Source organism: Megalobrama amblycephala, linkage group LG10, assembly GCF_018812025.1.
Source record: "Megalobrama amblycephala isolate DHTTF-2021 linkage group LG10, ASM1881202v1, whole genome shotgun sequence".
Taxonomy (NCBI): Eukaryota; Metazoa; Chordata; class Actinopteri; order Cypriniformes; family Xenocyprididae; genus Megalobrama; species Megalobrama amblycephala.
In genome coordinates, this window is record NC_063053.1 from 11783061 (window position 1) to 11810374 (window position 27314).

The 27314-nt window shown below is 38.2% G+C and overlaps 1 protein-coding gene across 5 annotated transcripts in view; it reads left to right on the top strand.

Annotated features, from left to right (window-relative positions):
- cep170aa (centrosomal protein 170Aa) overlaps positions 1 to 27314 on the top strand; it is a 52224-nt gene that overhangs the window by 19670 nt on the left and 5240 nt on the right. For 3 of the 5 annotated variants that reach the window (XM_048204588.1, XM_048204589.1, XM_048204590.1), the window contains exons 7-14: positions 5434 to 5571; positions 10542 to 11000; positions 15768 to 16309; positions 17907 to 18008; positions 18727 to 18862; positions 20409 to 21905; positions 24858 to 24905; positions 26004 to 26244. In XM_048204588.1, the coding sequence (XP_048060545.1) occupies positions 5434 to 5571; positions 10542 to 11000; positions 15768 to 16309; positions 17907 to 18008; positions 18727 to 18862; positions 20409 to 21905; positions 24858 to 24905; positions 26004 to 26244 (3163 nt within the window). The remainder of the gene's footprint in view (positions 1 to 5433; positions 5572 to 10541; positions 11001 to 15767; positions 16310 to 17906; positions 18009 to 18726; positions 18863 to 20408; positions 21906 to 24857; positions 24906 to 26003; positions 26245 to 27314) is intronic. The other 2 variants (XM_048204591.1, XM_048204592.1) reach the window with 1 other exon arrangement.

A 27314-nucleotide genomic window follows, 5' to 3' on the forward strand; every position in this document is an offset into this window, starting at 1 on the left:
TCGCACCATTTGTGCTGTGGACATGAATGATACCTTATATAATGTCATTTATTACTCACCCTCATGCCATTCCACACCTGTAAGAACTTCGTTAATCTTCGGAACGCAAATTAAGATATTTTTGGTAAAATCCGATGGCTCAGTGAGGCCTGCATAGCCAGCAATGACATTTCCTCTCTCAAGATCCATAAATGTACTAAAAACATATTTAAAGCAGTTCATGTGAGTACAGTGGTTCAATATTAATATTATAAAGCAATGAATATTTTTGGTGCGCCAAAAAAACTAAATAACTTATATAGTGATGGCCAATTTCAAAACACTGCTTCAGGAAGCTTCGGAGCATTATGAATCTTTTGTGTCGAATCAGCAGTTCGGAACGCCAAAGTCATGTGATTTCAGCAGTTTGGCGGTTTGACACGCGATTCAAATCATGATTCGACACAAAAGATTCATAACACTCCAAAGCTTAATGAAGCAGTGTTTTGAAATCGGCCATCACTATATAAGTCGTTATTTTGTTTTTTTGGCGCACCAAAAATATTTGTTGCTTTATAATATTAATATTGAACCACTGTACTCACATGAACTGATTTAAATATGTTTTTAGTACCTTTATGGATCTTGAGAGAGGAAATGTCATTGCTCCCTATGAAGGCCTCAGAGAGTCTTCGGATTTCAACAAAAATATCTTAATTTGTGTTCCGAAGATGAACGAAGGTCTTACGGGTGTGGAACGGCATGAAGGCGAGTAATAAATGACATTATTTTCATTTTTGGGTGAACTAACCCTTTAAATCATGCAGCTTGATGAGGAGAGGAGTTCTGATCATATCAGAGAGTCATATCTAGGTTTTAGCATATTAGAGAATATAATTGAGATGGGCTCTTTTGACCAGTAAGCAACCACCTAAAAACATGATAAAAAACCACTGATAAAACCTAAGCAACCACACAGCAAGACCTTGGTAACCACCCACAACATTCACAGTATTGATGGTGGCGAGTTTAGCGCCCTCTAGCACCACTCATTTTTCTTCAAAGTGTGTAAAAATATATTATAAAATGGATAGTTCTGGCCCTTGGTTATGATTGGCTGAGCAGCATTCAAAGCTGTTGTAAAATACTCTATAAACACACCTGTGACCTCATTACATCAGTATTATTGCGCTGCTGCTGCTCTGTGTTGCAGGGTTCCCGCGGGGTCTTAAAAAGTCTTAAAAAGTCTAAAATTCTGTGCCCGGTTGCATGAAACTCCTTAAGCTAAGAAATCCCTTAAATATAAGGTTAAGGGTACCCTTAGTGAAACTTGGGTTGCAAGAAAAAAACCCTAAGGGTTTTCTTAAGGAACTTAAGGCTGTTATTAAGTTTTTCCCCTTAATTATCTAAGTGTTTCCTTAAGCGTTGCTACAAAGTCCTTAGAAACCATTTCACCTTAATAAATTTAAGGGACCAAAACAGCTCCCTTAAAGGCAGGGTAGGTAAGAAATTTTGTTCCAAATTTGTTTAAACTTTCTATATATATACATGCATAATTAAAATGTAAGAACTCTGGTAAAAAGAGTATAAAAATCGAGTGACTCTAGACCGTTTAATCTGTATTAAACACAGCTCATTATTTCCATCCGGGACGAAACATAGGATTGGCTTAGGCGGCTGTCACTCTCTCGCAACCATGGCAACCACCCTTTTGCCACACATGACCTGCCCACTTGCGCGCGCACGTTTGATTTGGGGAATCCAAGAGGCACGGATCCTAGGAATACCAAAACAATGGCAGAGAAACAGCAAGCTAAATTCACAGTATCGGCCTATGCAGTTAGTGAAGGCAAACCAGGCAAAAAAAGGAAGACAGTAACAGTACAAGAAAAGGCAATGAACAAAAAGTCTTTGGATAAACAAAGAAATAAAACGCGAGTTAATATCGGCGTGGCTTTCCAGCGATGGCGAGAACTGAGGGAACTCAAGGGGCTGAAAAGTGACTCCTTGATGGCTTTATTTCTGCTGGACAGGTAAATCTTTCTTTTTGTATTTTGATCATACATATTTTTTTGTTTATTTTTTCATGAAGCATGTGTCATTAGCACACGTAGCTGCGTAATATAGCTAACATAACATTACTTAGCGAGCCGTAGTAGAGACGATAAATAATGATAGCTATAGTGTTGAATTGTGCATAATTTTACCCTCTGTCTAAGTCTTTTACCATGTTCACCTGCAAGTTTACCTGCACGTTTTTTTCGCCTTTGTTTTGTTTTTATATTCTCTACCTATGTTTACTGATGTCTTTATCTTGTATCTGTGTGTGTCGTACACACTTGTTGTATGTGTGTGTTATTATTTTGTGTCTGCAATGCAGTTGTGAGTTGATATTTGAGTGTATGTTACTCTGTTGATCTGTAGAACAACGTATATGTTATGAATCTTACACGAAATTCATCTTCATCACAGTGTAAATGATGGTAATGGAAAAACGTGTATCAGCAACCTTTTTTAGCTTTGCCTTATAGATAACTAGCTCGTTAGCGAATCAAAAAATATATATTTTAAACTTTACCAATATCAATATGCTAGCTTGATAGTGAGTACTAAAATACATCTTGTTTGTTTATCTTCATAATTTTAAAGTTATTTTTATTACATGTGATTCTGACATGATGTCACTACATGCACTGTGCTCCTTCCTCTCCGCTCGTCTCAGGTAAATAATGCGTCTTCCAGCTCAGTGGTCGGAGTCACACGTTCATGCGTTTTGGGGGCGTGGCTTTGGAAGGAGCCCAGAAGGGAGGGGGTAGTGAATGGAAATAATGAGCTGTCTTTAAAACAGTCGTGAGAGGTCTACAGACACTCGATTTTTATACTTTCTTTTTCAGAGTACTTACATTTTAATTATGTATTGATATATAAATAAAGTTTAAACAAATTTTGAAAAAAAGTTTTTTATACATTTTTTTGCCTACCCTGCCTTTAAATCAACTGACACTCAAAATACGATGCCTGATTTAGTGTTAATTGAAGAGGAGGAAATACCAAGGCGTGTTTTTAATGATCGCAATAATCCCTTGGAGACGATGAATGATATACAGTTATTGAGAGAATATCGGTTTGACCGCCAGTCAATCCTTCGTCTCACCGCGACACTAGAACATGACATTGAGCACCAAACCCGGTGGAGTTACACAGTTCCAGCACTCTGTCCAGTTTGGTTTACGTTTTTTGATTTCTGTTATGTTTGTACTCTCCATAGCACAAATATATTCATACAAATGTGGTTTTAGCGAGGATTTGGCTTTGTGGTTCGTTATGTTCTGTTTACTATTAGAGGTAGTAACTATAGCAACCGCTGCGATCATTGCCGTATGTTGTCAGAAAATACCGTTAAACGCTTATTGTAAACACTTAGGTAAGGGTGAAAGTTAAGAAGTTTGTTGCAACGCTCTTAGTGAAATCCCTTACCTCAGGGATTTTTTCTCCCTCAGGGAAACCCTCACTTAAGGAGTTTCATGCACCCGGGCGCTGAACTTTAAATTTAAGGCCTTAAAAAGTCTTAAAAACGGCCAGATTTTCATCCGAGATCTTAAATTTCATTTAGTCAGGTCTAAAAAATTTTCAACCCATTTCCAGAAACGCTACCTGCTGAAAGTTATTACAAAGTAGCAAAAAAGTAGCGAGTCGTAGTTCTTTCTGGGGTATATTGGTGTTGGTATACGCGTTGATAAAACTACAAATCCCGTGATAAATGCAATAACTTACCTGCCCGCGAGATACGTCTGCGTCTCCTCAGAGTTTGTTAAAGTTCAGCTACGTGTGGAAAATGGGAAAGTGTACTTTCAACGAGACATGGCTAGATCACAGCGATTTCTGCTGTTGGTTACAAGCGGTGTGTAGTGTAGGCCTATAGGCGCCCGTTATTTTATGGTTTCCATGGTGACGCGTCATTGCTTGTCACGTGACACACCGCAGCAGCAACAGCGCTGAATGAATGATGATCTGCTTTTATGTCATTTTTCCTTTTTTATTCAGAATATTCACAAATGTGTTAGCTATGGCAAGAAATATCTGATATTCCGATTGTCAAATACATGCAAGTGGAAGTGTATTGTTGTTTAAACACCTTTATAACGATCGCGTTAGTTGAGCTGTATGCGCGATATAATTTTATGACACAAAATTTTGAAATGTAGGCTTAAATCAAACACATTTTAATTCAGATTCTGTATATATATATATATATATATAAACGGAAAACAAAAACAACGAAAAAACAGCTGGCTGACCCCTAGAGGGGTGGGCGGCTGCCCATTTGGCACGTTGTTGTGTGTTTAAGGTTACTAATGTGATTGCTTTATCTGTAAATTAAATTAATGCTTTTTCAATGACTGAATTCATTGAAATAAAATGATTTTTTCAGAATTTCTTTGATTTGAATATTTTTTGGTAATGCGTCGTGTAGGTCTTAAATTTCAATCTTTATGGTCTTAAAATGTCTTAAAAAGGTCTTAAATTTGACTTACTGAAACCTGCATGAACCCTGGTGTTGTTTGGCGACCGTTCTTCTAAACTTTGCTGAAGAAGTACATTGCTTTGCAGAAGAATTATTATTTGTTATCAATAGATTAGTACATTTTTGTTGCTTTGTGTTTATTTATGAAACCTTGCCAGGTATATGTAGTAATATGTAGCATCATGCTTAACAACGGCCCTTATTAGCTGTTCTAAAATCACTGTAAACCACAGCTTAATGGGTTTTATTTGAGACTTTAACCCATCTGAACACACATGTAGTTTATGTGTTACTCTATGTAATTAGAACTGTGGTTCAGCCCTGTCGTGAAGTGCTGGGTATTTAATAATAGAGAAGGGAACAGCGCTACGCCCATGCCTGTTTTCCAGCCATCAGTGTTTCGAGGGTGGGTAGCATTTAACATGCGCTCTTATCTCATTGCCACCTGGTTATTTCATCCTGCTAATTGTCAGGCTTGTTCAAAAGTCCCTTAACCCCCGCCTGTTAAAGTTGCATGATGCATCTGTGAATAGCACATGAATAAAACTACTTCTAGTTCTGTAGAGACTCTGCAGCACTGAATCAATATTATGTACAACAAAAGCATTCTTCCCAATTACTTTGATTTAAGAGTGATCCTGTGCAAATGGAAGTGTTCTTCCCTCCGCAGATCAGGAACAGACTTATTAGTTTCTAGTTTATAACATTAAGGTTCAGGTTTGTTAACTAATGTTAACAAATGAAACCTTACTGTAAAGTGTTATGTTATTCATTCATTCAAACATGTTGTGATCAGTGACATACTGTATGTAAAGATACAGTATGTATATGTAATAAATTGTGTATAATGAGCATTGTGTACTGTATACTGTATGTACAATAATTCTTGTGTCCTCAAAGCAAAGCTGATATTTTCTTTTCTTTAACAGGTGATATAGCTGCCATGCACAGGGGAACCCCACTGTATGGACAGCCATCCTGGTGGGGCGATGGGGATGCAGATGATGAAAATTCCTTTAAACAGGAGAATAAAACATCTGGAAAGAAGCAGGAGAACAGTGGGACAGGTAAGACATCCCTGAATCCTTTTAAACACTTCCTGTTTACACAAAATATCTTTTTAATTGGATTGTTTTACTAGAATAGTTTGTATTTGATTTTGCATACAGTTCAAATATCTAGTATTTGGCCGCATGTTTACCAAAGCGTTTTTAGCCACCTGAAAATGCCAGGCGCTCTGCTGCAAATGCCTAGCTTTGGGCGTTTGAGACAGCTTCAGCAGCGCAGCATTTTTTTTTTTTCTTCTTCCCAGTTGAGCTTTGCTTGCTTAAATACAGAATATCTGCAAAAGTGTTACTAGTACCTCATTTCACAGATAGTTTGTTTCTGTATTGTTTCTTAAATTATTTTGTTCTGTTATTATATTTGTTGTCATCTGTTAAAGTTGTACAAGGAGAATGTGGCGGTTTGTCTGTGTTGTATTTGTCCCGCCCCTCCTCCACTGTGATTGGACGACTATGTAAAAAGTGACAGTGATGAGCGCTGCGTTTTACCCAAAGTTCAACATTCTTCACGCAGAGCGCTCAGAACTCATCTTGAAATAGACGCTCACGCTGTTTTAAAAACGCAGCGCTCCCATTCAAAACAATTGGAAAAATACACTAGCCTTGGAGAAAAAACGGCCTTTATGTCTTGGTTTTTCATAAAAAAATATAATTTTGTCAAATGTCACTTAAAAATGAATTAAATTTACTTGTGAAACAAAATTAGATTATTTAAAAGATTTTTTTAAAAAGAATTTACACTATTTTAAAAAGAAGTCTTATGCTTTCCAAAGCTACATATTTTTAAAATAAAAAATACAGTAACAACAGTAATATTGTGAAATATTATTAATATATTATTGTAATATATTTTAAAATGTTATTTATTCCTTTGATGGCAAAGCATCATTTCTCCAGTCCTGTCACATGATTCTTCAGAAATCATTCTAATATGCTGATTTGCTGCTCAAGAAACATTTCTTATTATTATCAAATATTGAAAACAGTTGTGCTGCTTAATATTTTTGTGGAAACCATGATAGATTTTGTTCAGGATTCTGTGATGAATAGAAAGAACAAAAGAACAGCATTTATTTAAAACATAATAGAAATTGTTTTTAGTATTATAAATGCTACTGTCACTTTTGATAATTTTAATGCATTCTTGCTGAATAAAAGTATTAATTTATTTTTAAAAATCTAACTGACCCCAAATTTTTGAACAGTAGTGTATCTTCATTTAAGTTTGAATTAAGTTAAGTGCATGTATCTTGTTGTTTTGTTTGTTTAATTGTTTTTTGGATCTTTAGGTATTTTACTGGGGGGGATTAAAGGTGCTAAAGAGGATGTTTTGTTTTATACATTTTTGCAATATTACTTCAAACTGTCTTTACTAACTGATAAAAGACTATTTATTAGGTGCACTGAAAGGAATAATATTAATATACATCATCTGTGCACGAGGTAGGGCCTTAAAAACATCAGCCAATCGTTTAGGGGATCATCGCGTAAACGATTGGCCCTCTGGCTTGTCAATCACTGCCGTGACGTTCCTTGTGAGAGACGAGCACGGCTGCGCGCTCCAGTAACTTTCCACACTCCACAGGCGCCGCATGCAATGTTTTTGTCAGGAGACAGGAGTAACAACTGCAGATTATGAGTTACCTGCGGTGAGTCCGACATAATGAATCCACTAACACGACACAGCGAATGCCGGTGGTAAACACTCGTGTTCCAATACTCGTGCATGAGTTTTGGGAGGCGTTCCCTCGAAAGGAGGGGGGGTTGTTCTTACGCATGCGCTCATTACAGTCTTTGGTTTCTCAGTCGACGAAAAGATCCTCTTTATCACCTTTAACAATAATCTCAAAAATATATATGTCAATCTTTACATACGTAAATGTCCAGAACATTTCTGATTAGTCCATATATGGCCGAGAATAAATCATTTTTCCACACGTAGCTTAATTAGGCAGCCACATGGAGATGCTCACTAACACAGTTTGAGCAGATGTAGACCAAAAAGGACAGTTGTCTTAAATGAAGCGTTTGAATGCTGTTTAATCCAAAAAGAGAGCATAAAATATGCTGCCGATTGAAACTGGCATGTTGTAGTGTGCTCTGATCCAGAGGTCTGAAATCACATTAACCTACTCCGTATAAGAGTAATGGGATTGTAGATTACTGAGGCTTTACCACAGCAGGACATCACACGTTTGCTATAGACACTAAACCAGACAAGTGCACTCAAAATACAGCAAGAAAAAAACATTGTGCACTTCATCATCATACCATTTTGGTTTAGCTCGGCTTCGTCCAGCATGTAAACATGGCCAGAGGTAAAGGCAGAGGTAACAGGTAAAGTGTTTTATCCATCAAATATTTGTTCATATATATACTTAAACAGAGAGTTAGTCCATGTAACCCACTGTAGCTTGATTATAACTGCACATGTAAATGTACTGAGAAAGATTATGAACAAGGTATAATAACAGTTATTAGACAAAGATGACCATAAACATGAGGTTTTTAGATTTATTTCTTTATCATGTGTACTGCTTTTATCATTGACCCCAGAATAGACCATCAAAGATCTTAAAGCACTTGTGCCCTTGAGCCCTCTTAATTTAATTCACTCAAAACAGCACCGTCTCTGTTCAAAGACACAAAATCTACTCCCAGAAGAAGCCTTGTTTCTTTCTGAGGGAATGTTGGGTAAATATATCTCGAAGGGGTAGTTCTGGCACACTGAATGGCATTGTTTGACAAAACCTTGCAGTCTTGTTCAGGCAATGAAGACAGACTCAGGTTCAGGAGACGGCAGAGTTGGCAGAGGCTCCAAATGAATCAGCATTATTTGTTTTAGACTTGATAAACCTCTGTGCTGTCACAGAGAGAGAGAGAGAGAGAATCATTCATGCAACAGTCCACCACATCAAAGTTCCAACACCTCCCAGGGCTATTTTAGGCGGCAGTCAAGGCTGGTTTTTCGAAGGCAGGGACTCACAAGCCAGCGTAGGAAAGGAAGAGGAAGAGAATGTAAAGGGAACCGTCTCCCTTAAGAAGTGAATAGGTTCATTTGTAGACAGGCCCAGCCCCCTCCATCTCCATTGTCACGGAGGCGTGTTTGCTTTCTCCTCTGTGACACCAGCGCCGTTCATCACAGAGGCAGCCACATATGCTAGATGTGTAAGTATTTTGAGTATTTGAGTTGTTGTGCTTTATTAAGCATAGTTAATTGTATGTTAACTTACTAGAAAACCTTTATAAGACCTTTTGCCTCTTTAAAAAGGGTCTTTGGTTCAACTAAATTGATTTCACAGTAGTTAAGTAAAGTAGAATTCTAATTATATTCAGTGCTTTTCTGTTGACTGGCTAGTTTTCTGGTTTATCAGAGATTTAATTGTTAAAGAGAGGATAAAGAGAAGCGTTTTTGCTTTTGGTTTAGAAGAGGAAGTGCAAAGTATTTTTAAAAATAGGAAGTTTCAGCTGCACTCTGATAGGTTGTATCAGTCAGAGGATTAACTAGACATAAATGTTGGGGTGTAATTGTGGAACTTTAAGTGGAACTGATTCAGATGCATTTCTGATGACATCATATTTGGAAAATGTTGCTGTGCCTGTAAATGACTTGTGCACCTGTTGCTAACAGTAGAGTATTTTCTAAAGTACTAATATTTCTTTAAATTGAGCTTTGAAATCACACCTCAATGAAATGAATGAACAATTGACCTGTAAATATATAAGTTTAAACCAGTGGTTCTCAAACTTTTTGCTCCTTGATTCATTTTAGGAATAATGTGCTATTTAGTAAATTCCATTATTAACTTTTTTTCTTCAGTGTCTACATTAGAGCTGTTTTTAGATGCCATGTCAAGTTAAAGGTAGTTCAGCTCTGAAAAATGGTGTTATGCTCCATTCTTGAAGTTTTGAGCACATCCTGTGTGAATGACCCTTATTAAAATGTGTTGTAATCCCATCTTTTTTTTAGTTTTAATGTAGACAAAAGCACTAAATGCTGCTTTGCACAAATAAGTACAGGCAGACAGTACTTGCAATTTAAGTCAGAAATTAATACTTTTATTAGGCAAAGATGCATTATTAAATGCTGTTCTTTTGAACTTCCTCTTTAACTTCCTCGAAGAATCTGGAAAAAAATATATTAAGCACTATTAATATTGAACTGTTTTCAACATTGATAATAATAAGAAATGTTTCTCGAGCAGCAAATCAATTAGAAAGAATCATGTCACACTGAAAGACTGATGCTGAAAATTCAGCTTTGTCATCACAGGAATAAATTACATTTTAAAATATATTAAAATAGAAAACAGTTATTTTAAATTGCAATACTATTTCACATTATTACTCTTTTAACTGGATGTTTGATCAAATAAATGCAGATGTGGTGAGCATAAGAGAAAAACATAAAAAAATATTTTAAAAAACTGTAGTGAACAATTAATATTTTTATATTTTTTTAATATTTTAAACACAAGAGAAGCTAAATATTTAATACTGTATATATATATAGGACTAAAGTACAGCTCAAAAATAAAACATATTTGAAACTTTTGCCTTAAATAAGGTACAGTTCACAGAAATCTCCATCTCTGGCAACCCTTGGGTTGAGAACCTCTGATCTATATATCAGACACTGTCATTTTTTTCTTAAACCAGCCAGCTAATAGAATGAAAATTGGTAATATGGGGTAGCATTTATCATACTGTTTGTCATTTCCAGAATTTAGCACCATGTCTAGGGTGTCAGAGCATCTGTCCTCAGCCAATTAAGTTGTTATGGTGCCATTAGCCATCCCATTAATTCTTGTCATGTGACAGAAATTTAACAGTGGCTTTGTCCTGACAGTGATTCAAGTCCACAGCCTTGACATTTATAGCTAGCTGATCTGATTTTGTTCCCTTTGAGGCTGTGACCCTTAACTTATAGAAGATGCTTATTTTTCTTCTTCCTTTTTTCTGTGGCCCCACAGAGAGCAAAGAGAGCAAGCGAGGTGATAAATCAAAGGAAAATGGTCTGGGCCCTGTAGGCGCTGAGCCCAGCTACTTTGAGATTCCCAGCAAGGAGGGACAAATGGCACAGAACAGCATCCATGAGATCCCAACAAAGGACACTGAGGGTGCTGGGGCTGCAAAATCAGCCACTGGCAATGCCGCCTCACAGGCCAACACATCGTTCACCATTGAGTTTGACGATACTTCCCCAGGGAAGGTCACCATTAAAGATCATGTGTCTCGTCCACGACCTAAAAAAACACCTCATGTTGGCGGTAAAGACCTCACAACCCTGCAGGCAGCCATCATGGCATCTGAGAGCAAGGTGGCTGACTGGCTTGCCCAAAATGACCCTCCTCTAGTGAGGCGTGAGTCCACAGAAGAGGACAGTAAGAGCATCAAGAGTGATGTACCTGTTCACCTCAAGAGGCTTAAAGGTACGCCATTCATTGCATACATTTATTCACTTTTATCAAACTTATTAAAGTGCCCCTATTATGCTTTTAAAAGTTCCTAATTTTGTTTTGGAGGTCTCCTACAATAGGTTTACATACATTCAAGGTCAAAAAAACTTACATTTTCTCTTAATATACATTGCACATCACCTTATTTCTCAAAGAGTCTGAAAACGGTTCATTCGAAGATACAGTCTCTCTTATCCCTTCCTTTCCGCGAGCCTACTCTGCTCTGATTGGTGAGACGGCCTGGTCTGTTGTGATTGGTCTACCGCTTATAGCGTGTGTCGGAAACGAAACTCCTATTACCATATCTGAATTTCATCAGAGCTTGATACACATTGATATGAACAATGGTATCGGTTTTTCCATGTCGACAACACAAACCAAACTCTTCCAGGCCTCAGCTACAGCTACAGTGTTTGAGAGCGGGTCAAAGTAGACATTGCTTGTAGGCAGCCAATGAAGACTATAAACTGGCATTAGGCAAAATTTAAGACATTATTCTATTATTTTCACTGTGCTTTTTTTTTCTTTTCTTTTTTTCACTATGAAATGTCATTGTGTGACAAGAGCTGCAAAACAATTCTTTTAAAATGTATACTTTTGTGTTCCACAGAAAAAATAACACATGGAGGTAAATAAAAGACAATTTAAGGATTGTTACAGTAGTTAGTCATGTGATCTTAAAAGAAGTGTGCCTTCAGATGGTTTGTGATGATGCAGTGTTCAGGTAAAGATTGGCAGTTTTTGTCTCCACCGAGGTATAGTGAGTGTGAAGGCTTTTAAAAGAGACCTTGTACCACTCTTTGATGGCACCGCTAGTCATCCGCAGGAAATTTCCTAATGATTTTAATGTCTCAAATCCATAAGGGAGATTTCAATGGTCAATTCTTAATTAAAATGAAATTAAACTTATATTTTTAATTTATTAAAGGTGCCCTAGAATCAAAAGTTTAATTTACCTTGGCATAGTTGAATAACAAGAGTTCAGTACATGGAAAAGACATACATTGAGTTTCAAACTCCATTGCTTCCTCCTTCTTATGTAAATCTCATTTGTTTAAAAGACCTCCAAAAAACAGGCGAATCTCAACATAACACCAACTGTTACGTAACAGTCGGGATCATTAATATGTATGACCCCAATATTTGCATATGCCAGCCCATGTTCAATGCATTAGACAAGGGCAGCCAGTATTAACGTCTGGATCTGTGCACAGCTGAATCATCAGACTAGGTAAGCAAGCAAGAACAATAGCGAAAAATGGCAGATGGAGCGATAATAACTGACATGATCCATGATAACATGATATTTTTAGTGATATTTGTGAATTGTCTTTATAAATGTTTTGTTAGCATGTTGCTAATGTACTGTTAAATGTGGTTAAAGTTATCATCGTTTCTTACTGTATTCACGGAGACAAGATAGCCATCGCTATGTTCATTTTTGAACACTTGCAGTCTGTATAATGCATAAACACAACTTCATTCTTTATAAATCTCTCCAACAGTGTGTAATGTTAGCTTTAGCCACAGAGCATACTATCAAACTCATTCAGAATCAAATGTAAACATCCAAATCAATACTATACTCACATGATCCGACGCATGCATGAAGTATGCATGACGAACATCTTGTAAAGATCCATTTGAGGGTTATATTAGCTGTGTGAACTTTGTAAATGCACTGTATTATAGTCGAGAGCTCGGAGGGGCAGGGAGCGTGCGATTTAAAGGGGCCACGCGCTGAATCGGTGCATAGTTAATGGTGCCCCAAAATAGGCAGTTAAAAAAATTAATAAAAAAAAAATCTATGGGGTATTTTGAGCTGAAACTTCACAGACACATTCAGGGGACACCTTAGACTTATTTTACATCTTGTAAAAACTGGTTCTAGGGCACCTTTAATAATAAAATAATCAGATGGATTATTTGTACACAGAAGAGATGAGTATGTGACAGAGGAAGTACACAGTGCCTTATTTCAGGAGCCCTGAAGGGGCAAAAAATAGTTTCGACTTTTCTGTCAGCTTGAAGCTTCCTAAGATAATGCCTCTTTTTTCACTTCTGCCATTCTCTGTTTCAAAAATGTATGAGCAGTGCTGTGGAATCATGCAGTGATTCATTTTTGTGAGCATTCAATACAATTAAATGTACAGAATCATATAGATTAATGAAAGATCTTATAGCCATCCACTGATTTTCATTAGCTAGACTCCCAAATTTCTAAATTTTTCTGAATTTCTCAAGGCCGTTAATGGGATGCAGTAATGATGACATCAGCAGATTGTGCTGAACTCTCCAGCCGGTAGACAGGTTGTGTAGCGTCAGCTGCATTTCCCATTCCAGAGGATTATCTGCCACCTAGCACTTTTAAAACCCTTTTTTTCCTTGCACCCACTGACAGAGCTTAGCAAAGATTGCGGTTAGCGCTCCACTTTCTCCTTAAACTCTCCTTAGGGAGCCATTTTTCTAGCCGTAGCAGAACTGCATTTATTTACGTTCTATTGATCGGTCTGTATGGTGGTTTAGCTAGTCTTTGAGAATGAGATCTACATTTGTGCAAGACCTGATTTAAAACAAAATCATCATCTCCTTCTATGGGATGCTTCCCTCCGGTAGGACTTTTCTTTGTGAAAACTGCAGCATGTCGCTTTGGGACAGGAAAGCCCGCTCAGCTCTCCATCGCTTGATTCTGTAATGAGACGGGTGCTAATTTATGAGGAGCGTGTGCTTTGCAGCCAAAGGAGTGCATATGAATTTGACAGCGTATGAATCCACGTGTGAGCTCTAAGCAGGACTGATAATTGCTGAAGGCTGGTACACTATGCGGTTTTTCCAGTCTCAGGCGTGGTTTTTTTTTTTAGTGCTTGTGTTTGCGGTTGTCTTTTGGGAACTGCATTGGTGCTGTTTGTTTTGTTGGGTGCGATCTGAGAACTGGTGACTTCAATTGTTGTTTCGATTGTCCGTCGGTGAGTTTGATTCTTGTTTTGATCATTTGAGGGCTTGTTTCTTGTTTGAGGTGGGAAAATAGTGTATTGGAATTTGGAGAACTGGAGATGGAAACTAAAAGATGACATGCATATTAGAATTAATGTAAAATATTATATAAATATTCAAATTCATGATCTCAGCAGAGTTAATATAGTTTTTCATTTCATATTTTGGTTTTCAATTTCAGTTTATTTTTAGTTAGGTGCTGAAATTGTTTTCATGAGTATGTTTTCAACATACTCAGTTATACAATTTATTTAAGTGTGTAAGTTATTTATTGTTTGCTCACTTATATTATTGTAGTGTCATTGATTTCAGATTTATCTGCCCTTAAAAATCACTTGCAAATAGCAAACTATGGCTGATTGTTTTGTATATTGATCAAATGCCCCTTCCTGTCTAATTGGGCAGAATAGACGGTCTGAAGTCAGGCTTGAGAGGTCAATTAAATAAGACCATACAGCATCAACTGAAAATATTTAAAAGTTGGGTTTTTTTTGTATATATCTCTGTAAGTCTGTTTAGTTTTCGTTAGTATTGTTTTATGTTCTTTTGTTTTCATCTTTATGATAGTTTGTTAAAGGGTTAGTTCACCCAAAAATGAAAATTCTGTCATTAATTACTCACCCTCATGTCGTTCCAGACCCGTATGACCTTCGTTCATCTTCGGAAAACAAATTAAGATATTTTTGATGAAATCCGAGAGCTCTCTACCTCCTCAATAGACAGCAATTTAACAAACACTTTTTTTTATGTTCACCAAGGCTGTATTTATTTGAACAGTAAAAAGTAATATTGTGAAATATTATTACAATTTAAAAGAACTGCTTTCTATTTGACTATATTTTCAAATGTAATTCATTCCTGTGATGGCAAAGCTGAATTTTCACATGATCCTTCAGAAGTCATTCTAATATGTTGATTTGGTGCTCAGTAAACATTTCTTATTAATATCAATGTTTAAAAAAATCAGTTTTGCTGCTTATTCATTTTTTGTGGAAACCGTGATACAATTTTTGATTAATGAAAAGTTCAAAAGAACAGCATTTATTTTGTAACATTGTTAATGTTTTTGCTGTCACTTTTATCTATTTAATGTGTCTTTGCTGAATAAAAGTAATAATTTCTTTTAAAAAAATCGTACTAACCCCAAACTTTCGAACGGTATTGTACATTATACAGAGCTTGAACTAGAGGCAGTGAAACAATAATAAAAGTTAATTCCCATGTTTGTATAATTTAATACACATGTTTGTTTGGTGTTATGGGACTAGTTGGAGTAAATGCAGTCTGACTCATAGAGGGCTGGTGGGGCCAGCTCTCCTCGTTCAAAGAACATGCTGTGCAACACAGAAGAGCTGCTTTGTTTCACGGGTTGTGCGTGAAAGGCCACTGTCGAAGTGGTGTAGTTGTTTCTCCCAGTCTCGCAGAGCAGAGGCTGTCACTTCTGACTGCATGCTGCTTCCTCAGCCGATGAAGCTGAAGAATAGACGACCCCCTCCTCCACCTCTTATTTCCTCGCCTTTTCTTTCCTGTGCTCTCACTGAGACTAGGGCATTAGGTAGCGTCCAGAGACTTAACTGGTTTTGTAGCCCAGCTTTAACGCCCATCACAGCCTCAGGGTGAATCGTATGGGGGGTTTTGTGTTAGCTCTGGTTAGGTTTACATCTGAAGTTGCACGCTTGGTTGAAAGCACTGCCCTGTTCTGTGTTCGGATTTGCCGTAACCCTTCAAAACGATCTTCCGTTACAGGCAGTAAACACGAGGATGGCACGCAGAGCGATTCCGAGAACGGCCTGGGATTGCGCTTTGGCAGCAAACGCCACGCCGCACTGGAGGAGCGCTTGAGAGCTGCAGGAGTTGGTCGGGTCAAAACAGAGGGGTCGTCTTCTGTGAGCCGCACAGCCTTCATGATTGAGTTCTATGACGAGGATAACCCACGCAAAAGGCGCTCCTACTCGTTTTCACAGACCGCACCGCTGCTCGGAGGCGTGGCAGGGGAAGGACTTTGCCCTGCACCACCCTCACATCCTAAGGTCGTCGCCACAGCAGCGGACGGCAGCAAGGGCATGTCATCGTCCCTGGCGGCGGTCGCCCCCACGGCTGCTCGACTCCTGCTCAAGCAGAGATCGGAGGAGCCAAAGGTGGTGCAGAACCCTGCTGCTACTGGTCAACCCAGTCCCACAGATGAGGCTCAGAAACAAGACGACGACCAGAGCGACAAGGGCACGTATACCATTGAACTGGATAAAAGCAACCCTGAGGAAGAGGAAGCAAGGCGAATGATCGATAAGGTATGACAACTTCATTTTTAACCCTATTTAACCCTAACCCTAAAGATATCGTCTGACACACAACCATATTGACGTGTTTTCATCTGTTAAACACTTGAGTGCTTATCCATTGGTTGTGGAATGGTGGAGTTTCCCTGCCATTAAACCTCATCATTATTCACAAGACTCGTGCTGACAACAGAGTCACTTCCCTTTGAGGAAAAAATGGATAGCTATACTGAATGCAGAAGTTTAATACTAGGTTAGAGGTCAGAAATAGTAGAATATCGATCATTATACAACATTACAAGAGTTGTAATGATTTCCAACATGTTTTGCTGAGTGCATTGTGAATGTTGTGTTTATCCTGTCTCTGAACATCAAGCAGTTTGAGTGCATCTTGCTGTGAAGCTCTGTATAATGGCTTTATAATGGCTCTCATGTGGCCAACCAATCAACTCCTCCATTATTCACTTCATCTTCAGCGAGTTTTAAAGCTTTGCTTTTTAATGCACGTCTGGGTGCTATTACTTAAGGAGTGTTTATGAATGTTCATGCATTTAATCATAAGATACCATGGAACCATTGTGGTTTTCAGCAATGAATGAGGGGTGAATAAAAAATTCTTAACATTTTTCAGTCTTCTGGTGATTTTCAATATATATCTCATTTTTTACACTATTGTTCAAAAGTTTGGAGTCATTAGGATTTTATAATGATGTCTCTTTTGCTCACCAAGACTACATTTATTTGATCAAATATACAAAGTAAAAACAGTAATATTGTGAGATATTATTACAATTTAAAATCACTTTTAATATATTCTTAAATATAATTTATTCCTGTGAATTTTCAGCATCGTTACTCCAGTCTTCAATGTCACACGATCCTTCAGAAATCATTTTAATATGCTGATTGTTGCTGAAGAAACATTTCTTACTATTAATTTTAATGTTGAAAACAGTTGTGCTGCTTAATATTTTTGTGTGATAAATTTTCATTTTCAGGATTCTTTGATAGGAAGTTCAAAAGAACAGCATTTATTTGAAATAGAAATATTCTGTAACATTATAAATGTCTTTACTTCACTTTTGATCAATTAAATGCATCCTTGCTGAATAAAAGAACATTTCTATCAAAAAGAATCTTACTGACCCCAAACTCTAGTAGTGTAAGTCTTTAGGAAACTTTAAAAAATGAAAATTACATTTAAAAAATAAATTAAAAGCAGATTAAATTCCTCCCAATATTGCTTAATTTTATATTGGCACAAGAATATTTTAAAATATATGGTGAATATTCAATATATGACCCAAGTAAATAGTCAAATAGATAGTCAGAAATATAATAGTTTTAAACTGAGTGACTGTCAATAAAGCTGACGTTAGTTTACTTTTAAACATCCTGTGTTGTAAAGGTGTCTCTATTGAACTGATATTAATACTTCCTGTTCGTTCCTTCCTAAGATGTTGTTCTGGCTTTGTTGCTATGGAGTCTGTGCAGCTGTGTTTATTTGACCTCTTTTCGCCACATAGGTGCTGCCATTGTGTCACAGCTCGCTGATGAGCGCAGCAGCTCTTGATTCTCCTACGTGTGTTTTTGTGTTTGTCACGTGTAGGTGTTTGGGGTGGAGAACTCTCAGGATCCTGGTTGTCCTGAGAAACGGGAAGCAGGTGGAAAAGTGAAGGAAGGCAAGAAGCTCAGTTCCACTGCAACTGAGGTAAAGGCTGAAGTAAACATACAGTATGTCTACATATATTCCGTATGATAAACTACCTTTTATTTTATCCATTGTTATCTTATTATGCATTTTGTGTAATTTACAGACAGCTGTCTTTTGTCGAAGTAACATTGACAGGTTTTCATAATTTGCAGCATGATGTTTGTTGAAATCAAACAGCAGATGTAACAGAAACTGCGTTTCACATTCTAGTTTGAATGATTCGGGTTGATGTTACTTGGAAAGAACTTTCAGAAATACTGACCCAGTGCTTTGTCAGTCACTCCCACCACTGACCACTTCCTTGTTAGGCAGAAAACTGGCCACTTGCTCACTGACCTAGTTCAGGAATGAGAAGTAGTAGTCTGCTGCCTTAAGGCAATATCCACACACACACACTCACACACAAGAGTAAGGCTACAAAAGAATCCTTGTTTTGAATCCTTGCTGTGGATCCATGCCATGTTTACACCCAGTATTCACTCTAATATGAGCAGAGACTCAAGTTTTCTGATTATTGTTGGGTAACTATTTATAGTGGTGCTTACTCAGGCTAACATAATCAAATAAGTGTAGTTTGTTTGGAAAAGACATTATAAATCACACAACCCAGGTCATCAGCTCTGGACTGTACCATAGCACTGTATGCAGGACTGTACCACAGACAACCATTGCAGCGATGAGTCAAGTGATTAGAACATCTTTACTTCATTTTTAGAGACTTGTGGAGGATTCGGTTGCAGTCGGCAGCCCTCGCTGGGTTTCACAGTGGGCCAGTTTAGCTGCTAATCAAACACGAACAGACCCAGAGGGCTCTGGAGCCGAACCACCACCTTTTGTTCATCAAGAGCGAGGTAATTTAGTGAATTGTATATATCCAATATTAAAAAAATACTGCTAAATTAAAAAATCTGTAACATTACCCAATAATGTGTATGGTATCGATCATTAAAATTGTGTAATGCACATCTAGCCATGGATTATCCATTACATTATTCTATAATGTATATGTTCACTACTGTTCAAAAGTTTGGGGTCAATAAGAATTTTTGTAATGTTTTTGAAAGAAGTCTCTTATGTTCACCAAGGCTGCATTTATTTGATCAAAAAGACTGTAAAACAGTAATATTGTGAATTATTATTACAATTTAAAATAACTTTTCTATTTTTTCATATATTTAAAAATGTAATTTATTCCTGTGATGGCAAAGCTGAATTTTTTAGCATCATTACTCCAGTCTTCAGTGTCACATGATCCTTCAGAAATCTGATTTGGTGCTCAAAAACTCTTATTATCTTATTAAAAAAAATTCTCATTATCAGCGTTCAAAACACTTGTGCTGCTTAATATTGATAAATTTTTTCAAAGACTAAGGCCGCATTTACACTGCATGGTTGAAGTGACCCAATTCCGATTTTTTCCTCCCATGTGGCACAGATCGGATTTGAGTCATGACCGTGTAAGCAGGAAAAAAACGCATGGATTCCAATTTTCACAGATCGGTTTCAGGCCTCATTCATATGTGGTTATAAATCGGATATGAATCGGATATGTGCTTTTGCGCCTGCAGTGTAAGCGGACAGATCGGATGTTCCCCTGTAAATGCGACTCCTGCGTCATTGAAAAGTGAGGATTTTTTAACACTTCGTGGTTCAGACATACCTATAACAAATGGCACATCTCTAGTTGACTGGCAGTCTGGCAGATTATTAATTTCATTTGTGTTAAATAAGGCGATCTGACGTTGAAACGTGTTGCTCTCTTGAAATCACACGGCGTGCTCGTTGCCGCTGTTGTCAGTGACGACAGCTCATGCGCTTCAGTCCCGTTGTGGATACTCTAAAACAATATTCCTTCCATTGAAACCACAAAAACAAAACTTGCAACTGTCCTTGATATACAATCACTGATGAACGCATTGGTTTTAACGACAAAAAAAACCAAAAAAACTAGTATAGGACAGTGGATTCGAACCCAGAAGCTGTGACATGTTTAACAAATATCTACCCGTACCCGAGTATTATTCTTCCAGCGGAGATGCGTTCGTATACTGTCGTGAAGAATTTGTATTATTTTTACGTAGGGATATCATATACGCTATTTTTGGTACGTTTCGCCAAGTGCAGTGTAAAAAGGATACATCGGATACAGGTCACATTTAAAAGGAATGTAAGCACGTCGTCCAAAAAAAGCGGATATGATCAAAAAATCGGATCTGTGCATTAAGACTTGCAGTGTAAATGTGGCCTAAAAGTACAGTATTTGATCAATTTAATGCATCCTTGCTGAATAAAAGTATTAATTTCTTAAAAAAGAAAATCTTACTGACCCCAGACTTTTGAACAGTAGTGGATATATGTTTGCATTACGATAATATGTATTTTCTGTTCCTACTTCAGATGGTGATGCTGGCATCTCTATCAAGAGCACCGGTTCCACCACTTCCAGCCAAGCTGAGCGCAAAAGAAGGACTCTTCCGCAGCTTCCAACTGAGGAGAAGATCAAGCGCTCTGAAATCGGTGAGAAGCAGGACACAGAACCCCAGGAAAAAGAAAGCCACAATGACCATAAAGGTGATGGCCAGAGCCTTACCACTCCGGACAACAAGGACATTGAGTCTAGCCAATCCAAGAGCATCCAACAGGACGGGAAGACCGGAAAACATTCTTCTGCCCGCCCCCTGGGAAGTGGAGAGAGGAGAACATCAGAGGAGGGTCGCAGGAGGCGTTCCGAGGACAAGAGTAAAGGAAGTGACAGCGAGAGGTCTGGGAAACCGCTGGTGAGGCAGGGTAGTTTTACCATTGAGAAGCCCAGCGGTAACGTCCCCATAGAACTGATTCCTCGCATCAACCGACAGAACGGCGGGAGGGAGCGAAGCGACTCGGTGGGCAGCATGGATACGGCGACTCTTCTCAAAGACACTGAAGCTGTCATGGCATTCCTTGAGGCTAAACTCCGGGATGAGAAAAAGTTGGACCCCGTAACGCCACCTAGCTGTCCTCCAGCCTGCCCTTTATCCCCAGAGTCTGATATCGACACAGCCAGCACGGTCAGCCAGGCAGCAGCCGAGGCCGATCGTAAGGCGGTTCAGAAGCGACGATCCCTTAGCAGCCTTTATAGAGAGAAAAGCAATGTGAGCACCACATCAAAAACCACGACCAGTGCAAGAGAGCGTCTGGAGAGGAAGACCAAGACCAAGACTACAGAAAGCCGCTCAGATGTTCGCCGTTCAGTACAGACATCCTCCCGTGGCCGCCAACCATCCCAAGATCTCACTGATGACGACCAGACGTCCTCGTTACCCATCTCAGACATCCTGTCCTCGGACCAGGAGACATATTCCAGCCGTTCACACACCAAAGGTTACTTCACCTCCACTGATGACCTCTTACAGTCCAAGCTTGATACCAGCAAATCCGCAAGGTCCGCAAAACCCAGCAAAACATTGCAAACTAGCACCGCGGCCCTCGTGAAGCAGGCTGGTCTTCCACAGCCCCGTCCCACGAGGGCATCTCTGTTGCGCAGGGCTCGGCTCGGAGATACGTCGGACACAGACCTGGCGGATGCAGACAGGGTTTCAGTGGCATCCGAGGTGTCCACCACCAGTTCCACTTCTAAACCACCATCGGGAAGAAAGGCGCAGTCACGCATTGACATGCTAGCGCAACCACGACGCACCAGACTCGGCTCGTTTTCAGCACGGAGTGATTCAGAGGCCACGGTCAGTCGGACCACAGCAACACGCTTGTCGGCAGAGACGGCGCTTCGTCTGGGGCTGAGAAGCACAACTCAACAAGTAGCGGACAGCAAGCTAACTGCACGCATGAGGGCTAATAGTGTCTCAAAGCTAACGGACCCCAAGCCGAAGACACCACCTGTCAACAGCACCCCAACAGGTGAGGAGGAATGTAATATTAATATACTCATGTAGCTGCTGCATGATTGGAAACGTTACAGAAATGTTTGCTAATTGTTAGTTGTTCCTGCTAGCTTAGCAGAAGCCAGTTGAAGTGAGGTAATTTGTTTGGATGCCATATCTTCTTTTCATTTCAGATAAAGAAACAAATCAGAGTACTGAGTATGCAGTAGCGATGGAAGTCCGACAACTGACTACTCAATTAGTGAGGTTGACTAGTTTAGATTCAGATATATATTTATCTGTTTTTAGCAGCAGGGCTTTAATTAGCATGCTGATAGCATGCTGCATGCTTTAGTTTTGCGGGGGGTTTAGGTCAGCTTGTCAAGTTTAAAAAAAAGTTCCTAAAAAACAGTAATAGTAAAGGCCCATTAACACCAAAGACTATAACCATAATAATAATTATAAGTATAAAGTTTTAATTTAAAGAGGACCTATTATGCCCCATTTTGCAAGAATAAGAATAAGTCTCTGATGTCCCCAGAGTGTGTATGTGAAGTTTTAGCTCAAAATACCACACAGATAATTTTTTTATAGCATGTTATAAAATTACCGCTTTTTGAGTTTGAGCAAAAATGCGCCGTTTCAGTGTGGTCCCTTTAAATGCAAATGAGCTGCTGTGCTCGGCCTAAGAGGGCGGAGCTTCAAGAGCTGATTCTCCGGTGTCAGGATTCAGTCAGGACGCAATATTCTGTCAGAAACTGCGAATATATGCTGCATGGAGATAGAACAGGTATAGTTTAGTTCAATTACGGTTATAACTTATATTGTCTTCTTGTTTTTATTCACTATATTAGTACAAGCCTGTTGTACCGGACCCCGTTCAACTTTACCGATGAGTTTTATGATGTTTATTGTACTTCACACAAAAGATGTCCATTTTCACTCTAGAAAATCACTGTAAAAGCTTAATAAAACACAGTGCAAGTGTGCATTAAAATATTATCCATAAACTCTTTCTCTCTTGCATTATCATCAACATACATAGTGAAGTACACAGAAACACTCGCTACAACTAACAGTAAACAAACATGCCTTTTCAGGTGGTGCTTAATAAACTGGTAAACGTTATATCCGTAAATCAACTCCGATGAACTGTAATAAAGTGCTCTCACCTTCATTACTGTCATATCCAGTATCACTCTGGAGGCTGTAAGCTGGATCACGAACAGTTTGTACTGATCTATCCTTGAGTAACAAATTTTTAGCACAACCTCTGTTTTGTATTATCCCTTTGTATTGACATTCGTTCACAAACCAGTCCGGTGTGAATTGATTCGCGCAGACATAAACAAATATCTGTAGAGTTGAGGGAGCATTTTCTTCAAAAACAAAATTAATCCACCTCGTCTTCAGCGGCTCAGATTTCGGGAGTAAATGGAGAGAGCTATGTGGATTAATCCATCCAGCTACAGAACACCTAAAACGCTTGGGAGACATTCTTGTCAGTACAGCAATGGCGGACTGTGTACAACTCGCTGTGAACTCGCTCAGGGCGGTTCTATGTTAAAACGGCAGTGTCTGTCAACATTCGTGGGCGGGGCCTGTGGCTAACGTGACGTCACACTGCCAAGGATCTGGAAACGGCTTGTTCTGTGACACTGCTTATGATTTATGGGGATTAAAAAAAAAGGAGTGGTTGGATTTTATCATTATAGGGTGGTTGTGTACACACACTGCCAACACACATTTATAGCCAAAGACCATGCAAAAGTGAATTTTGCATAATAAGTCCCCTTTAAGTCCACAACACAACAATAATGTTACAGTTTTTTACAATCGCTAGGACACATTTTAGCAAAGGTTTTCACCCAACAAGCACACTTTGTCAATCATAAAACACAGACCTAAAGAATACTAACAAAAATACTAAAATCAAATTTCTTTACAAAACTAGAATTACACTCTCTACTGCTTGTAATTCACTGCAGTATATGTTACATATCCAATGTTTACATTACAGTACAAAATTATTCCTCAGTTTTTCCCTTTTGAATGGGTGGTAATGACATTGAAAGACTAACACTTGTGTAGGTGTTCAGTTATATCTAATTACTTTGATGGTGCTTGATTTTTCAGATTCAGAATATATTTCAATAAGTTATTATTGTAGAAATGTTGCAAATTTCTGTCTTGTTCATTTTTGTGTTGTGCTAGAGTCAAAGTGAGAAAAGAATTCATGCAAAGAGAAAGATGTTGTCATTGAATGCGTTTTGTGCCAAAGCATTGATAAATGATCCACAGTTTAGCCCACATAGACTGCTGTTGTAATCAGTGTGTGAAGAGTTTTGAAAAAGTGACCCAAGTATTGAGAAATGTGTCCTAGCAATTGTAAAAACTGTAATGACACAGATGAACAATAAAAATATTGGCAGCCAATGAGAATCCTTCCGATAAGGATCTTGAGCATTTAAAGGAGCAGAAGATATTACTGCAGCGTGCGCTTATAATAAACAGAATCTTACTGTTTATTGGTAATCGTTTAGCTTTTAAAATAGCTTTTAATGAAGGAACAGAATTTTTTTCCCTCCATATTCTGATGTGTATCCAAGTGAAATGGATTGTTGAAAATAAAAAAATATAGGACAGGACTTCAATCCATCAGTTGTTGATTGGATGGAGGCAGATCTGAATGTGAACTTGAGGTATATTGTAAGAAAGATTACATGCATTTAGTAAATATATGAATGAATAGGTTGAATTTCCATTTCATGCCGACTTTAAAAATGGTAATAGTATTTGAATGCAAGAAGAGAATCATTAATAAGTTTTAACTGAGCTTAAAATGATATGTTTAGTATTCAGCAGAATTTAATAGTGCATTTTTGTGATGTTTCATGTGGACTGGATCGGTGTCACCACTAGTAATGTATGTCTGTAATTGTCTGTCTCTGCATGCCTGTGATATTTATAAAGATCCCGTTTTACACAGAAACTCAACTTGAGCCTGAAAGTGTTCTCGCAGAGGAGGAGCCCATGGGTACTGTACCATCTCTGGGCTGTGTGTGTGCGTGTGTTGGGTTTTCATACAATGAAAACAGTAGAAACTGAAACTCAGCATGCTTTTAAATGCCGTTCTAGTCAATGTGCCATTTCATTTTTTTTTAATTTATGCTTTTTTATCAAACTCAGCAGTGATGAAAAGGAGCTAAGCTCATCAGCTTAACATTTAGAGAGAGATATCAGGTCTTTAAAGACGTAGGCCTTCTAATATTCAAGTGCTTAAAAGTAAAGTTGCTCTGAGGAAACTTTGAGTAATTAATGAATTCTGTTAATATTGAAATGATGTTTGTCCATTACTGCCACACAGTCAAAATCAGAGCAAAGTTGTCTCATATGCTGATGCAAGCACTGAGCAATAAGAAATGATGGTCAGCAGATGTTAAACACCTTCCCCCTGGTGGCACAAAGTTAAAACAACATGACAGCAAACATAGCTTCACAGGCGCAAAGAAAACATTCATCATTGGAGATCATGAAGGACACCCTTTTAAATTGCAATGCAAGTCCAGATTTTTAACCACTAAAACATCAACTCCTTTTCATCACTTGCTAGTGTCATATTTTAGAGATAGTTGGTCTGAAGAGCTTTGCTGTTTGCTTTTAACAAGTTTGATATCTGCAGGGGTAACTGCAATATTCAGCCTCTTTTGTTTTAAACTCTTTATACATAATTTTGATAAATACACCTATCTTTGCTCCATCCCCATTTGAAACAAGGTTTTTATGGGAATCATTATAGTGTAAAGTACAAAAACAAACTTTAAATTGAAACAACAACAAGGTTGTTGTATAATGATCATTTAATATAATTATAACTTTTAGTTGGCATTTTAATAAACCTTGAGCTAGTGGGGAAGAAGATTGTTGCATCATGTAATAGAGATGCAAGAAGTTTGGAGACTGTGTGTGTGTGTAATACTGACAGATATACTGATACATTAACTGCTCTTAAATGTTTTTGAGGCTTTTTTGAAATGCGCATACCCCTAACCACCCCTCAATTCATATGGAACTTTATTGCTCACTATTAATTCATTTCTGCAAACATTTCAATCATATCTCTCTCTCCTTTCAGCTAATAACCGGTGGAGACGGCTGCCTCCTGAATACGCCTCTACCTCTGAGGATGAGTTTGGCTCCAACCGGAACTCTCCCAAACACGTTCGCCTGCGGCCAGGCACCACCCTTCGCACCAGCAGGCTGGGTGGTCCCGCTCCGGTCACGACCAGCCCTGGGGGTCTCCTCCTCAAGAACAGGATGAGAGAACAGGAGGAGTACATTCGAGATTGGACTGCTCACAGTGAGGAGATTGCCAGGTACTCATCAATTCTGTCCTTGTCATACGAACAAACACATTTTTGTCTGAAAAAGTGTTTTTCTCAAATGCCCCATGTTTACTTTATAGAAAAATCATGTGATGTAGTCATCTTTATGTAGAATTAGAGTAAGGTCCAGGGGTCCGTTTTTCATACCATGCCGAAAATCATTTAATCACCCTCAAGTTATTTCAAATCTGTATGAATTTCTTTCTTCTGCTGAACACAAAAGAAGATATTTTGAAGAATGTTGGTAACCAAACAGTTGATGGCCCCATTTTTCCCCATACTATGGAAGTCAATGGGGCCATTAGCTGTTTGGTTACCAACATTCTTCAAAGTATCTTCTTTTTTGTTCTGCAGAAGAAAGAAAGTCATACAGGTTTGAAACAACTTGAGGGTGAGTAAATGATGATCGAATTTTCATTTTTATGATTTGACAGATGCCAGATCTACTAATTGTGACAATTGATCTCTGGCAATTGATTTAGTTCTTCAAACAAATTTGTGGATTTGATTGTTCTAAATACATGCTGACATATATAGTCAAAAAAACTTTATATTTATCACAATATATATATATATATATATATATATATATATATATATATATATATATATATATATATATATAAGTAAACATTTAGTAAACATTTAAACAAAAAAAAAACAGGAAAAACAGGCTGTGATTTATCTCGGAACTGGCTTGTTTGGTTCAAGGTTTAAGATCACTTTACTAAAGACTCTTTTGAAATCCCTATGGAGAAAATGAATGGGCAAAATACACTGAGAACTAAAGCCGCTGAAAAAGTGGCCAGTCACTGTTGTGCTCAGAGGTGGTGTTACATGCGGGCACATAGTCTTTTATCTCAGGAGATATCCTCATATAGCATTAGTCACAGCTGGAACTGCAACAAGAGAGACTGTCTTCAAATCCACTGCTGCAGGGCACATAATAATACATCCTGATCACAAGCTCTCTCTCTCTCTCTCTCTCTCTCTCTCTCAATTTCAAACAGCAAAAGTTTTCAATTACCAATGCCCTTGTAGAAATACACTATTAGCCATGG